Source organism: Toxorhynchites rutilus, chromosome 2 (assembly GCF_029784135.1).
Source record: "Toxorhynchites rutilus septentrionalis strain SRP chromosome 2, ASM2978413v1, whole genome shotgun sequence".
In the NCBI taxonomy this organism is placed as follows: Eukaryota; Metazoa; Arthropoda; class Insecta; order Diptera; family Culicidae; genus Toxorhynchites; species Toxorhynchites rutilus.
This window is the reverse complement of record NC_073745.1, coordinates 159558037-159575597: the sequence shown is the minus strand read 5'-3', so window position 1 is coordinate 159575597 and position 17561 is coordinate 159558037. Positions and strand designations below refer to the sequence as shown.

General features: G+C 40.3%; 2 protein-coding genes across 2 annotated transcripts; both read right to left on the bottom strand.

Moving 5' to 3' along the window:
• Positions 1 to 10104: 10104 nt before the first annotated feature.
• Positions 10105 to 11193, bottom strand: LOC129766282 (uncharacterized). Its single transcript, XM_055766802.1, has one exon. It carries the CDS (start codon positions 11191 to 11193, stop codon positions 10105 to 10107), a length of 1089 nt encoding a protein of 362 aa, XP_055622777.1.
• Positions 11194 to 12094: 901 nt separating this feature from the next.
• Positions 12095 to 13894, bottom strand: LOC129766281 (uncharacterized). The gene has a single exon (XM_055766801.1). The coding sequence runs from the start codon at positions 13892 to 13894 to the stop codon at positions 12095 to 12097; it is 1800 nt and encodes a 599-aa protein (XP_055622776.1).
• Positions 13895 to 17561: the final 3667 nt, after the last annotated feature.

Genomic DNA, 17561 nt, shown 5'->3' with positions numbered 1-17561 from the left:
TCAAAGTAACAAAATATCCTTGTGCAAAATTTATTGGAGATTTCAAAACTGCCTTTCGATTTACGGTGCGATGGTTGTTTATTGTATTATTGATCAAAGACAAGAAGGAATTTTTTATTCAATCTGAAATATCTCGGTGTGGGAAGGTCCTACCGGAACGTTCTTGGAACCAAAAAAAGCTGATTGATGAGGTTTATTGGATTAGCTGTTGAGTTGATCGGAAAAGAATTGAGTTAGTCCAGAATATTCTTGAAAAAAAAAAAGAAAAATCGATTTTTCATTTCTTCCCGATATTGTTGTCCACTACACCTACACTCACCAAGATAAAAATATGTACGAAAAATATTCTAATACCTGAAAGTTGTAGCTTCAAAATGATGTGCATCCCATCGATACGCGTTCATTTTTCACGAAGTTAAAGCATGTCAAAAATCACTTAAAATTTCTGACTTCGCATTCTGTTCCCCTAATTTTTTTGTCGAGTGTATATTCATATCAGTGTGCTCCCGTGGCCGAGTGGTTAGCGTCATAACTAACATGCCGGGTGTTTGGGTTCGATTCCCGTTCTGGTCGGGGGAATTTTTCGTCAAAGAAATTTCCTCCGACTTGCACTGTGATCACGCGTATTCTAGAGCTTGCCACTCAGAATGCATTCAAGGCGTATTATTTGGCATAGAAATCTCAACTAAGTACTAATAAAAATGACGCAAGTAATACTACGTTGAGACGGCGAAGTTCCTCTAGGAACGTTAGTGCCATTGAAGAAGAAGAAGATATTCATATCAGACACCTCTGCAATCAGCTTTGGCAATGAATTGATTTCGCTGCTCTCCAAACTAAATATTGGTTGTATAAGGAATTTCAAGGTGGCCTAACAGGTTATCCTAATATATGGTGTGCCCTTTCCACAGATTCAACATGTAATCGATTCGACCATCTAGAACATTTCGAAGCATAAATAAATGATACAAATGATTCAGGCACGAAGAGGCAACAGTAAGCATTAATTTGTCTTGCGTGAAATGTATCTTTTTTGCCTCGTTTGTCTGGTTCTGGTTCCTCTCGTATCAGGCACTCGTAAAATCCTGCACTTGATTGTGTTGACCAAACGAATGGGGGCAGAAGGAACAAAGGAATGTTCCAAGACCGGTCGTTCCTAGCCAAAATAAGACAAATGCACGAAGGAGTGATAAAGGAAATCACAGAACAGATTCTTGGGATGCTAACGATTATTATGACCATATATTGTTTATCCTCAGCGCGGCCGGATAGACGAAAATATTATAACCAGTCAAATTGAGCTGACTTAGACCAGACATGTAGGGGAAATGGGGGGAATTCGGACCACCTAAGCAAATCGCCTAATATTTCCAAACCAATACGGTCTAAATAAAAAATGTCACATTGTATACTGAGCTACACTTATTTTCTCTCAATCAATAATGTTTAATGATTATACTTCAATACTTCAAATTACCAAATGGAATTTTCCATTTGCTTCGCATCGCACGCGGCACTGGGCCGCTCGGAATCATTCCGTGGAAACGCATTCTCTCCTAAGTAGCATAACTGCTATTTTGGTTGAGATTGCCATATTCGTTGACCTTGCGTGTCAGCCGCATGGGCGGCTGTGAAAAAGTTTGGTTCGAACACGCACAAACATGATCGCAGCAAAATACAGTCCACTGCTTGGTGAAAAAACACTCCCTATGTCCAACTCACCCCGTGTTACCCTATTGCTTACTCGCTGTGATCGTTTTGCAGGCGATTGCGTCATATATTGATCCGTAATCATACATCATGGAATTTTGTTTTGCTCGAATCTTATATATTTGCATAATGTACAAAAATAGAACTGCGAATTTATTTTAAGACATGGTCGATAGCTTCCACGATGCAATAAATATGTGTCATATGTTATGACTGATTCTCTGAGACCAACCGCCCGCTTCCCGCCCGCAATACTTGAAGCTGATTAGCTTATTTTTTATCGCTCTGACCGTTACTCATCCGACTAACGAGGATTGTTTTGTTGTAAGAATCATATCCAGGAAGAATTTCCAGTGATATAATTCGACAGTACAAACATGGTTATTTTCCATTCCAATTACATATTAAATGGTCAACTTGTTATTTTCCCCAAAAACTGTCGACAGTGTTTTTTTTTTAGTTCGCTTCGTGTTCAGAAAATGACTCCAACTGTTTTGAATAGTTCATCTTGATAGCGAGTTACGTCGCTTACAATTTCAATTAGTACTGTGTTAACATTGCATATACTGTGTTTCAATTTTCCGCTTAAATAGGAAGAAAAGTAAATATGCAGCATCGAATCCTTGTCGATTTCGTACACCCAAAGTTAATTTTTAGCATCTCAATTTATTACATTAAATGGGCTGAAAAATAACAGAAAATGTTCTACTCCCCAATACAGCGAAACAGGAGACACATTTGAATGAAAGCATATGAAAGCTTTTCGTATAGTTGCCAAATACACGGCTCAGACAGAGAAAGATATATTCTCGTTCATGTTCTTCTTCATCCTCTTAGAAAACACTTTCCAACTTCATTTTATGGTAAGGTGTAATATTGTCACGCTTCCATATAAAAGCGCTGGCGTGGTCTTGTGAAATAGCTTTGCATTCCAGCCGGCCTTGGTTCGATCCCCATTGACATCGTATGAACTTTTTTTTTGCACCATCCCAAATGAAATGAGAAAAGAAAACAGAAAGAGATGTCTGCTCGCATACATACAAACAATTTTTAAGCTTTTAAAATAGCTCATTTTTTGCGCATTTGAACCTCCAGCACACGAAATGGCATCATTTCTGCGAAAGATGAATTGTTTTCAGCCAACGCTAGTTTGGGTGTACAGTTGCTCATTGAACATTGAAACTTTTCGCATTACTTATATTCTTACAATTTTTTTTGAATGTTCAAAAGTTCAGGAGACTGAAAGTCTCTTCAATAAAAAAATTAAAATTTCTATTTGATGAACCCATAAACTGCAAAGAGTGTTGATAGTAAGAAAATCATCGATTCACAGTTCCAGAGAACCGTCGAGAAGTGAATCAAATCGCAGACGGGGACCACTTCGAAGGCGATAGTTTAAATTTCGAAGATTGTACATGTATGTTTCTCATGAATAAATTCCGGTTATCCTCCTATCATGGTAGTATAGTATTTTAAATACTGAATAAATACATTTTGTCTTTCTAAAATGTTGAAAGTCTAAATATATAGAAGCACCCGATGATAACCTAAATTTCAATGTTCCAATGCGACTTCAAATTGTCCCAATGACTTTCACGTTGTTATTTCCCTGTAACTCATCCGATGCTTCGATGCTTCTCTAACCTCATGGCATCAGCGTCATTTACACTCGAAGTGATTAATTATTTTGCCCGAAAGGATGCCCCCAATTAATCCACAAAAAAAAGCGGGAAACAACCCAGGCTTGTCGTCTTTGTGGCTCATTATGGAGCGCTGCAAGCTGAACGTAATGGAAGTTATTGCAGAAACATAGCCACCGTTTGAATACATATTTGTTTCCGCTGCATAACGCGGTTTCAATCACGATCACGAACTTCTCGTTGAAGTTTTTCGTCCCTTTTAGTTAGATACGGTGATTTCCCACGTGACAATGATTTTCCAAGTTTAATATATCATTCTCAGCGCTTGCCTTTGCCGTTCTATTTGTTGGCTCCGGGTGACATGGTGACAGCGACAAAAGTGACAAAAACGTCATAAATTTTACACTTTTGCATATTCCACACGTGTTAAAACCTGGGAACGCGAGCTGTGAATTTGAATCGAGCGAATGGTTGTCATTTAAGTTTTCAGTGATTTTACTTTTTTCAGAATTGCAAACATGGCACCGAACTGCGATGGCTAAGTTTTGCGATTACGTACAAGCGAATACACAGATGAAAAAGATACGATATTGGCTTCAAACGTATTTCCTCCAATTTCATAGTTTCCATTCATTTCAACATCTCGAGTAACTCACTTCACCATTCGATGGCGCAAATCGAGAGGTGACTTTCACCACTTGGTTTGATTCGGACATCTCAGTATTTACCCAACCTTAATGAGAATATCTTGACCACCTGTCAAATCACCAAAATGAGGTTGTATGTGTGTACACTCATGCCGATTTTTAAGCACGATTCCAAACGGAAAGTTCTTAAACGAAACTGAGCGGAGGTTAATCCTCGAATTGAAGGATATCGGTTCGAGGAACCGGATAATAGCAAAGAGGATCAACAGAGGAGAAACAGTGGTAAGAAATTTTCTCATGGCAGGTCCCTAATATGACATACAAAAGAAAAACAAAGACTTAAAATCGGGACCGGGACCGAACTATACAGCTTGGAGAAACTGGAAAGCTCAATGCCTCGGGAACAAAGCAGGAACTTGACCTTCCTATATCTAAAAGTCGTGTATCCCAAATTTTACGAGGATCTGGACATTTGATTTATACTAAAAACGACAAAGAAACGAAGAATTCTGAAACCGATTTGGAGCTGCTGGACAGTGTAATGATACCGTTTCACGAAGACGTAATGGACACGCTATGCCACTGTATACGATATATACGTCTGATACTGATACGATGTAATAGATTCAATGCTTGTTATAAATATTTCAAAACTTGTTCTCGGTGATCGCGGAGCTCTCTGCTTCGTGATTATTATAGAACCTCACATTTGCTATACAATCAAATCATACAAATCCCATTACTTCATTGTTGAGTAAATAATACCTTCTTCTCGTGGAAGGAAAAGTTGTAATGAATATTTCTCATTAAGAATTGTGAAAATCAGGGTAAATCATTGTGAACGAGTTCTATACAAAGGAAACATATGCATAGCGCCGGGGATCTGCTGCCATCACCGCAGAAACGCTGTGGCAAAAAAAAGTACATTCCCGCTCACATAGCTTTTTTTGGTATTCCTGTAAGGCGAAGCTGCAGATGCTCCGGGAATGGAATCAACCTAATAATGTTATTACCGCCTTTTCTTATTATTAGAATATTTCCGCATATCATAATGAGCTTGTGCATTGTGCTCCCGTGTATAAACTCGTGTGCACAGCAATTTGGCTGGGCCCTGCGTTTCGACAAACGATCCTCTTCCACTATCCTCCGCTGCCATAATGCTCTTATTTTCATAATGCGCATGCAAACAAGGGAATTTTTTGGATGCTTGCAGTTAGGAAATATTCGGCACCACAGCTATCGTGAATGGAATTTTTTTCATTCATTAGCCACGGAGCACAGCAAAATGGAATTTATACCGCGGCTAACCCTTGAAAGAGATTAGTAGATGAGAGAGTGATGTAAAATGTTGTTCTGTTGTTGTGTGCTCCTGAAGTTCTAACATCCTGTTGGTGTGCCATTAGTAGGAAACCTGCATTGTCGATGTCTCATTGTCACGGAACCTTTGAGGTAATTACACCAACTTGTACTGCCTAATTTAAGGAATCACGTGAGCCACACCTAAGTTCGTGTAGACACGATTTAGTAGTGCTCCCGTGGCCGAGTGGTTAGCGTCATAACTAACATGCCGGGTGTTCGGGTTTGATTCCCGTTCTGGTCGGGGGAATTTTTCGTCAAAGAAATTTCCTCCGACTTGCACTTGCGACTTGCGACTTGCGTATTCTAGAGCTTGCCACTCAGAATGCATTCAAGGCGTGTTATTTGGCATAGAAATCTCAACTAAGTACTAATAAAAATGACGCAAGTAATACTACGTTGAGACGGCGAAGTTCCTCTAGGAACGTTAGTGCCATTGAAGAAGAAGAAGAACGATTTAGTTTAAACATGAAAAGGTAAGACATAAATATGAACAGCACATAAAATACCTAATATAGAACACATTCTGATTCGCATAAAAAATGTAGTTAAATAATATATGAATAACGAAAAAATTTGATCTGTCCATGCGAAAAAAACCATGGAATACCAGATCATCAACGATCCAATGCTATTCCGTCGATTTTTTTGGAAAAATATAGGAATGTTAGATCTGATAAAATGTTCTTTACTGACGGTGCATTCATAACCAGGTCCACAGGATTCAGCATCTTCAATGAAAATTCCAGTGCCTCTTTCAAACTCAAAGATCCTTGTTCCGTGTATGTCGCTGAATTGGGTGCGATATACTATGCTCTAGAGATCATTGAAACACTGCCCACCGACCATTATTTTATTTTTTCAGAAAGTCTCAGCTCAATAGAGGCAATCCGCTCAATGAAAGTTGATAAACGCTCATCTTATTTCCTAACATTACCTTAGCCTGGGTTCCCTCCCATTGCTCGATTCCGGGGAATGAGAAAACGGACTGGTTAGCTAAGGTGGGCGCTTCAGAAGGCACACTTTTTGAAAGGCAAATTGCTTATAACGATTTTTTCCACATTCCTCGTCAGCACACACTCGTAAGTTGGCAGCGCATATAGAGTCGGTCGTTGGTTACATACGATTATCCCTAAGGGCCCTCGACGAGTGCATGGTTCAAGGGATTGATTGTAGGTCGTGATTTCATTCGCGTGATATCTCGGCTTATGTCCAATCACTACAACCTAAACGCACATCTTTATCGCATTGGGCTCGCAGCAAGCAATCTGTGTGATTGTGGCGATGGCTGCCACGACATCGAGCATGTTGTATGGTCGTGTATCCGGTTCCATGCTGCCCGCTCTCAGCTCTCCAGAGCATTGAGGGCACAAGGCAGACAATCGGATATACCCGTCCGGGATATTTTAGGTAGCCGTGATCCTGATCTTCTGCTCCATATATACATGTTCCTCAGAAACGACGACGATGTCAATGTTTAATGATACTATCTCCGTTGTATCCCTGTATCATATCGCTCCTATTCGATCGATAAACTTTTACTTAGTCGCGGCAATACATACACGTACTCTTTACAGATACACGGGCCGAAGGTTGTGTAGCCCACTGATCATTCAACAAGAGCTGAGGATTGTACCGCTCATGGCTACCCTACACGAGCTGATGATTCTGCAGGCTAGTGACCATTCTATCCTGAATTCCCCGAGTCGAGAAAGACGCACCACGCTAGATATGGGGTACAGACTAGGGGGGCGTTGCTGATTAATCGTCAGCTACATCCCAATAGGAAGTATCCTGTCTAGGGCGCACGTAGAGAGCATTGCAGACTGCAACATCCCAATCATAAGAACACTTGTAATACTACCTCGAGCCAACCGCGAGTAATCGGTTACGTATAACTAACATAGTTGTAAGGCAAACATTGTCGAAATATTGAACTCCCGGCCCTGTCAGCCTGACGCCGTATGAGCCCTCATAATTATTAATATATAGGGTAAATGATCTTGGTTTGTCCAGTCGAAAATATGATCATGGTTTGCCCACTTTTTTGAATGCTCTAATTCAGCGCTCCTGTGTCAAAAAAGGCCTTCGAATGTTTCGAAACATATAAATGAAATTGCCTTTTACATGATTTATAGTAGTTTGATAGTATATTTTTACGAAATCACATGTTTTAAATGATTATAAAATACACCTTCTATTTGTGTCAATGCGCTCCTCATTCGAGCTAATCGATCTATTCTAATCGATCACCAGATGATTATTTGGCACGTATTCAGACCTTTTCTGGATTACAACACTCATAAATATTGTAAACATCATGCTTGCTCACCATTTGTATAGGATTTACATAGCTAAACCATTAAATTAACGCATTTTGATGAACTCAATTCTGATCATGAGTTGTCCAATTCAATAATGTTGTTTTGTCCACATGATTTCTATGGCAACCGCTTGGCGCGCTGCAGTTTGTTTATGTTTGTTTATGGTGTGCTTCGCGCATAGCAGAAGTATGGGTTTTCTGTGTTGATTGTGTTGAGATGAACACTTCTAAAATGCCCAAGAAAAGGCAATATTCTGAAGAAAGCCTAAATTATGAATGAATCAATATGATGACAGTAAACTCAAGCAATGATAAATGCAACATCTAATTGTGAATTCGAATGTTTTCATTCAAAAATGGAGATTTCTAAAACCGGACAAACCATGGTAATTTTTTTGGGCAAACCATGATCAGAGGTGGTCAAACCATGATCATAATTCTTCTTTAATGAAAATCGTTAAAAACATAAATATTTGAATAATTTCAACACCTTATGGTAGTATTAGCAACTAGAGACTTGGGGCTTTTCAACAAACCCAAACTCGTATCGACTATGTGTGATTTTCATGAAGAAAAATCGATTTGCATTCACTAGTTGCGTAAAAACACCCCAAATTGGACAAACCAAGATCATTTACCCTATTTTGGAAAAAAAATAAATGAATAAATAAATAGATCGAACTTAAGTTCAACCCCAGAAGAAAAATGCGCGAATCAAATCTGTATATATAAAAATCTCGGGTCACGGTGTTTGTTACCGAACTCCTCCGAAACGGCTCGACCGATTTTGAAGAAATTATACTCAAAATACTTGGTAGGTATGAGAATAGGTTGTAAACTATATATGATACCAGTAGGATACCGATAACCATACATTTAAATAATACCGAATAGGGTGGCTCTATGCAGAAAAAAAGATCTGGATATTTTTTTCAAAAATTTGACTTCATACCATACATAATACCTTAAATTTTGACCCCATTTCCCTATTTTTAATTGCGATTTTATTATTTTTGTGTCAAAAATATTCTAATAATTTAACCGTTGTTCGTTTTTTCAACAGAACGAATTTATTTAAGTTGTTCAATGACTGATGGCGTAACGCCCGCTTCATTGAACATCCATCTACAAATACACAAGTAACATCAATTTATCTGAAGCAGGGAGCATCTCCGACGAGCTGGAAGCCTTTTGCTCATTCACAATGAGTTATCGAAATTCTTCAAATCACATTTGCTCGGACTACAAAATGACAATCACGCTATTGCCATCAACCCTGATAAAACATCAGCTGGAGAGCACGTGTGTAGATCCAAAGCACAAGCGCTGCTGGAATCATGATAGCACGGTGACACGAGAAATTGAATGCGAAGAAAAAACAATAATCTGGAATTCATCGTTGACACACACCGTTCATACGACCCTCGCTATGTTCTTTTTCAATGGCACTAACGTTCCCAAGGTTTGCCTTCTCAACGTAGTACTACTTGCGTCATTTTTATTAGTAAATAGTTGAGATTTCTATGACGAACAATACGCCTTGAATGTATTCTGGAGTGGCAAGCTCAAGAATACGCGTGACTACAGTGCAAGTCAGAAGGGTTTCTTTAACGAAGAATCTCTTGCATAAACATTAGACCAACGAGACCCCGTCACAGATACTTAATTCATTATGAACATCATTTCTCATTTTGATTTAATATTTATGAACATGCGACGAAACAAACAGAGGGCGCGCTCGAAGAATTTTTATGTTTATCATATGGTGATTTGACATGGTCAAGAAACGCCTATTCACGATATCGTAAGCTGTGCCAACAATTTATGGTCGACATATACGCGAAGGTAGAGATTGAACGACTGCAATTCTTACTACACAATCAATAAAAGCCGACGAGAGCCTGGTTTAAAGAGTTTAACTTTGATAATGATTTTGATAGAAAGAAGTGATATTTATTCTGCATCACCTGACGATGTAATTATTACAATTCACCACCGACAATGTTTCAGACAAGGATAATATCGCCGAAGCAAACTAGCTATTTAAACTTAGGTTTATGAATACACTGAAAGATGATGGCTTATTCTATTCAGCTAAATGAAATAAACTAATGAGAAAAGGCGACCGATTGATTAATATTTCTGAAGAAACGGTTCTATCAATAAGGATTTTTATGCACATTTATGAACATCGATACAAGAAAACCAGAGCACTTTATGCTTTTCGTGTTGATGTTGTAACATCTGTTGGAATCAATCTTCGACTCGTGGAGATTTAGCTGTCGTTAGTGAAATGCGGGTAAAAAATGAAAAACGCGTGTTTTATCTTCAAGATATAAATTCAGACTATTCTTCATTGAATTGTTCCATACAATTTGGTTGTGAGTATGTCTATATGACCATTAGATTCGCGGGAGAAAGTACCTCTTCACGCTTTGTGTGTGCGTTTAGTACTGCTGCGAGTAATCGGTGGAAGTTCACGATTTCCACTCCGACATATGCCGCCCAACAAATTCCGATCGGGAATTTCTGCTCCCGATCTACCTGGTACAAACTCGTCATCGTCAATGGGCAGGACACGGATTCGTCGCAAATCTCGACGCGTCGTTCCGTTTGCTGTTTGTAGTGATACTACGCGGATCAAACCATCATCGCCCGGAAAGACCTCAAATGCCCGTCCTAATGGCCACTGCTTTGATTTCGCATTGTCGTCCACTAAGAGCACGAAATCACCAACCTTTATGTTCGACGATGGTTGTTGCCACTTGCTTAAACGCTGCAGGTTTCGAACGTATTCTGCTTGCCATCTACACCGGAACTCCTGTGCGAGTCGTTGGATATAGATCCACCGGGACATCGAAGAAATGTTGCGTTCCAAGAGATTGGCTTCTGGAACCGTAGTGAGTGGTCTCCCGATGAGCATATGTGCCGGTGTCAAAGGTTGAGGATCGCTGGGATTGGTTGATAATGGAGTTAAAGGCCGCGAATTCATTGTGGCCGCCACCTGGGAGAGAAGTGTAGATAATTCCTCGTACGTGAAATTATGGTTGCTGGTAGTTTTTCCTAAAAACGTTTTAGCGCTTTTGATCGCAGCTTCCCACAAGCCGCCGTGATGTGGGGATCGTGCAGGTATAAAACACCACTCTACACCTTTGTTGGTTAAGAAATCTGTCACCTCTTGGTTGTAATCGGTAGAATTGATTAATTTATGGATCGCCTTCAGCTGCTTAGCAGCTCCTCGAAAGTTAGTCGCGTTGTCCGAAAACAGCTTCGCTGGTAAACCATAGCGACTGGAAAAGCGAGTGAATGCTGCTAGAAATGCAGCGCTACTCAGTTCCGACACAGCTTCCAGATGGACCGCCTTTATGGAGAGACACACGAATAGGGCAATGTATCCCTTGCTCACCACTGCCCCTCGCGTGCATCGCCCTACGATGTTGACTGGTCCAGCATAATCAACACCAGTATACAGGAACGGTGGACTTGGTTGCACTCGTTCGGAAGGTAGCTGACCCATCTTTTGAGTGATGGGGGATGGCTTTGCTCGAGCACATGTGATGCATTGTCGATATACCTTTCTTGCTACGCTTGCTCCTCGAATTATCCAGAAACGACGTCGTGACACAGCGAGTAATGTTTGGGGTCCGCAGTGATGGTGACTATGGTGAACGTCAACCAGTATCAGAGACGTAAGTAAACAATTTCTAGGAAGTAAAATTGCAGCTACGGCATATGTCACTCGCGACAACGCCCACACCGATTGGTTCTGTGTATCTTCCACACCATTGCGTTATTAAGGAAGCAAGTTCAACCACAAAGTGTCGGGTTGTATTCGATGCTTCAGCGAAAACAAGCACCGGACGCTCTCTGAATGACATCCTCCTCACTGGCCCAGTATTGCAGGACTCGCTCATCAATATACTTTTGCGTTTTCGCTTTCCTGCTGTTGTGTATATTCAACAAATGTACCGCATGGTGCTGCTTCACGAAAATGATCGTGAATGTCAGCGCATTTTATGGCGTTGGAGTCCTGATAGTCCCATCGAAGAATATAGGTTAAACACCGTCACCTACGGCACCAAAAGCGCGTCTTACTTAGCGACAAAGTGTGTGCAGACGCTTTTATTAGATCATCAGGACAAGTTCCCAGAGGCAACTCAGAAGGCCCTGAAGGGGATGTACATCGACGACGTTCTTGTTGGCGCTGATACCGAGGAAAATGCTAAACTTTTACGCAAGCAACTCTGTGAAGTCTTTTCTGCTGGGAATTTTCACCTACGTAAATGGGCCTCAAACAGTGTGGCTGCTTGTGGTAGTGGTAGAGAGTCATCGGCGCTGAGACGAATTGTGCCTGGTTCGAGTAATTCGAAAAATAACTTATTGCCCAATAGCAAACTGATTTTGTTCGGGTGATGAAACTATGGATCAGCCAAGTGTATGGCATCAGGAATGGGCCACTGACTGATGTCTATGGGTTTTAGTGGCAATTCGGATGTTAAACGATCCAAAACTACACAAGGTTCAACATTTTTATAGTTTGAACAACGCGATGAAAATGTTACTAGTGCACCCATATGAGCGTGACCTTTCGAGCCAGCAATGCCACTGAATTCGAAGTTAACACTAGTTGTTGGCAGATTAAGCTTTCTGCATAGATCACTCGTGATATAGCTTGTGTGAGAGGCACAATCGAGAACTGCTCTACAAGCATGTGGTCTACCGTATCTATCATACACGTTCACTGTAGCGGTTAGCAGAAGTACATTTGTATCGATGATATTATTGACCAGCGTGAGAGATGAAATAAGCGATTGCGACGCCGACGATAAGTTCGGGTATTGCCTTGGTGTACGATTCGTTTGATCTGGAGATGCTGATGATGTGAAAGCCTCATGTAAACGAGTGTGATGCGATTCTCCGCACGTCCTGCAGCTGCTGGATGTACACACCTGGCCTCTATGTGCCTTCAAACAATTGAAACACAAATTTTGTTTGCGCACGAAAGAAAGTCGATCTTTAGGAGACGCATGGAAAAATTTACCACACTGATATAGCGAATGTGGTAATGTGTAGCAGTATTGGCAAACTTTCTCATCACTATTTTGAGTTGACGATACGAGAGTATTCGCGCTGCGAAATTTAGGATTTTGATTTTGAGCGAATGAGTGTTGCGAGCGTATTTGTTGCAATGATTGTAGTGCGGTGCCTTTGGTGTCCACAAATTTCAATAGGTGATCGAATGTGACCTCGTTGATATCCATGTCTGCTCTTTTTTGATACCACTGCTGCCGTGTTTCGGGATCTAATTTTTCCTCGATGATGAACATTAGCCAAACATCACGGTCTTCGCGTTGCATGGCTTTCAGAGCACGAATTGTTTCATCAGAAGTGTCGTGCAATGACCTTAGTCCAGTTGCGGTAGCTGATGTCAACGTTGGTTGCTTCAGAAAGCGTCGGATGTGCTGTGCGGCAATCTCTAGCGGGCGATTGTACCTTTCCTTCAATTTTTGTAACGCTGTAGAATAGTTGGCGTCTTCGATGCGGAGGTGCGATATTAGCGAAGCTGCCTCACCTAGGTTAGATTTCAGAAAGTACAATTTTTGGCCACCTTGTAGCGATGCATTATTGTCCACTGAGCTTTCGAACAAATCGATAAACGATTGCCATTCGAGGAAATTTCCACTGAATATTGGAATATTCACGCGCGGTAATTTAATATCACTATTGGCAGTAGCGGTTGTAGCGTTTAGTGATTGATTGGTGAAAGTAGATGAAAAGATTCGTAGAAACTCTGCTTGCTGTTCAGCCAATTGTTGAATGGCGTCGGCGCCAACTTTTGCAGTAGCGTGGCTACCGTGCGGTGTCGAGGATTGTTCGACTCTTCGCAATAATTTTAGAAGCGTGGTTTTTAACTCGATCGATTTTTCTTCTAAATTGGACATTTCATCAAGAACCGTATCCATCTCACTATCGACACATACATTTACCATCCGCTTATGCACGTTCAGATAACCATTCCATATATTTTGTAGACTTTCCAGTTCTGATTGGATGTCTACGTCGTCAATTTCACCTTCTTCACAAAATTTCTTCACATTATAATCAACTCGTTTCAACCGCGCGTCAAACGATTTCTTTTCGCGAAATAATTTACCGAATACAATGGCATTGTCTTCATGAGCTTGGTCCGAGACGCTAGCTTTATCACTTCTCGACATATTGCGATTATTATACGTCCACTACTCTAGGATCGATTATCCGGATAGAGATTCAGGAAATTCACGGATATAACGCGTAAATTATTCGCCGACGGTCCCTATCCGGTTCGAAGGACCAATATGTTGGAATCAATCTTCGACTCGTGGAGATTTAGCTGTCGTAAGCGAAATGCGGGTAAAAAATGAAAAACGCGTGTTTTATCTTCAAGATATAAATTCAGACTATTCTTTATTGAATTGTTCCATACAATTTGGTTGTGAGTATGTCTGTATGACCATTAGATTCGCGGGAGAAAGTACCTCATCACGCTTTGTGTGTGCGTTTAGTACTGCTGCGAGTAATCGGTGGACGATTTCCACTCCGACAACATCTATCTGTTTTTTTCAACATCTTACTATTACTTAATATTTCAGTTTAATATCCGGATTCTTCCCGCCACTGCAGTTCTTACAATCCGTTTGAAGTTCAGTTCAGTTCATATAACGAATGATTTTTCTAGAGCCACTATTTTAAGTATTGTATGAGTTTTGTGCTCCCGTGGCCGAGTGGTTAGCGTCATAACTAACATGCCGGGTGTTCGGGTTCGATTCCCGTTCTGGTCGGGGGAATTTTTCGTCAAAGAAATTTCCTCCGACTTGCACTGTGATCACGCGTATTCTAGAGCTTGCCATTCAGAATGCATTCAAGGCGTGTTATTTGGCATAGAAATCTCAACTAAGTACTAATAAAAATGACGCAAGTAATACTACGTTGAAACGGCGAAGTTCCTCTAGGAACGTTAGTGCCATTGAAGAAGAAGAAGATGAGTTAAATTTCCGGATTTCTGAACAGTTACAAAAACTCAATATAAATGCAATTATTGAGTTTTTACGCCAAGTTTCCGTCCGTGCCTCTAGACCTAGACCCTTCTACTTTTGATTTATAGATGCTTTAAAACTCATCAGTTCATTCTCCTCTAGTCTTGAAAAGGACCAACTTGGAAAACTAAACTAAACACTTCGGCCTTACTGTCGTCCGGTTAGATTGTTTATTGTTTACTTATTTGTTATCAACAGGCCTGAACAAGAGTGCCTTAATGATATACTTAAATCTAACTTAAATTGTACTTAATATCTAAAGGCATTAGAAAAAATCTTCTTCATATGTAAACGGGTCAAGTTAAAATCATACGAAATGTACGAGCGGTTGAAAACTCGGCACATACTCGAAACGGATTCATTATACCCGTAATTAGCGCGTGAAGAGGGGAAATATTAAAATTAATGAATTGAAGAAGATTAGAACAGTTGATGTTCGAGAGAATCAGGTCTGATACGAATATCACTTTAGCGACGTCTCTACGTAGATTTAGTGAATCTTGTCCAATTAAATTAGAGCGATCTTCATAATTTGGAAGATTTGAAGGATCGTTCCAGCGAAATTTCGCAGAGCGAAACGAACGAATTTGCGTTGAATCGTTTTGATTCGCTGAACGCCATTTTGATAATAAGGCGACCATACCACACAAGCATACTCGAGGATTGAGCGGACCAAAGCACAATATAGAGATTTTAAACAATGTATGTCCCTGAAATCTTTCGAACGCGAATGATGAAACCTAGGACTCTGGATGCTTTACTGGTGATATAAGCTACGTGTTCTTTAAGCGTTAATTTATAATCGAGAATGACGCCAAGTTATTTGATGGCCATAACACGGTTCACACTGACATTTCGTAACTTATACGGGTAGATAATAGCTGAACGTTTCCGTGAAAAGGTGTTAATTGAGCATTTTGCTGGATTCAAGGTCATCCTGTTGATGTCACACCATTCATCAAAAATGTTTAGTTGCTGCTGCAGGTATGCAGCGTCATCAAGACAATTAACGGTGCAAAACAGTTTGAAATCATCTTCGTAAGCGAGTTTGTGGCACTTCAGACAGAAATTAACATCGTTGAGGTAGAGTAGAAAGATGTAAGTGCCAAGGTGACTTCCTTGAGGTATACAATACTCGATTTGTGGATGTAGATCGTTTGGGAACGAAACCATGTTGTTTAGCGACGTCTCTACGTAGATTTAGTGAATCTTGTCCAATTAAATTAGAGCGATCTTCATAATTTGGAAGATTTGAAGGATCGTTCCAGCGAAATTTCGCAGAGCGAAACGAACGAATTTGCGTTGAATCGTTTTGATTCGCTGAACGCCATTTTGATAATAAGGCGACCATACCACACAAGCATACTCGAGGATTGAGCGGACCAAAGCACAATATAGAGATTTTAAACAATGTATGTCCCTGAAATCTTTCGAACGCGAAAGATGAAACCTAGGACTCTGGATGCTTTACTGGTGATATAAGCTACGTGTTCTTTAAGCGTTAATTTATAATCGAGAATGACGCCAAGTTCTTTGATGGCCATAACACGGTTCACACTGACATTTCGTAACTTATACGGGTAGATAATAGCTGAACGTTTCCGTGAAAAGGTGTTAATTGAGCATTTTGCTGGATTCAAGGTCATCCTGTTGATGTCACACCATTCATCAAAAATGTTGAGTTGCTGCTGCAGGTATGCAGCGTCATCAAGACAATTAACGGTGCAAAACAGTTTGAAATCATCTTCGTAAGCGAGTTTGTGGCACTTCAGACAGAAATTAACATCGTTGAGGTAGAGTAGAAAGATGTAAGTGCCAAGGTGACTTCCTTGAGGTATACAATACTCGATTTGTGGATGTAGATCGTTTGGGAACGAAACCATGTTGTTCATCAGCGATGTAATTGTTGCAGGCGTGGGAGATGTAGTCTAGAATTATCAGTTCAAAAAGTTTGGAAACCGAGCAAAGGCTAGCGATCCCTCTATAGTTATTGACATTTCTTTTACAGCCTTTTTTGAAGACCGGGAAAACAAAAGAATTTTTCCATGCCTTTGGAAAAGTTCCACATGACAGTGATTGGCTGAACAGGAGACTCAGAGGCGACGATAGACTGCTGGAGCACTTTTTGTACAATATAGAAGGGATACCATCTGGTCCAGGATTTGTAGAATTTTTGATAACGTGGCAGGCTTCTTGTACTCTGCTAGAACTTATAGCAGCCAATGTGCAAACAGACGGAAGGCAAGGTACATTTCTTATAGCTGCATCAATATGATCTTTGTCTAGGGTTTCACTGACGAAAACACTGCTGAATTGGTCCCCAAACAGTGAACAAATGGTATCCCTGTTCGAAGCCTCCATATTATTACGTGTCATCACAGTAGGAAGCCCAGACTCTTCCCTCTGTTCATCTACGTACTTCCAGAAATCCTTCGGATTGAGTCGTAGATTATTTTGAATACGTTTCAGATTAGCTCTAAATAAGGTGTTATTCAACCATTTGTTGTTTTTGTTGGCGACGAATAATGTTTCCTCCAAAAATCAGTACGGTATTTCGAATATTTCTTCGAAGTGTATCGTTTTTCTTTTCGAAGGCGTTTCAATTGGTAATTTGTCCAAGGTGGATGAAGAGGATCCTTGGTTGTTTTCATAGGAACAAACTGATCAATTGCATAGAGGATCACATGGGACATGGAAGATGCGGCTTCTTCAATATCGTGGCCATTCAGAATACCATTCCAGTTAATGGTTGAGAAGAAACGATTCATCAGTAGGAAATTCGATTTACGATAGTTGTAATGAGTTGATT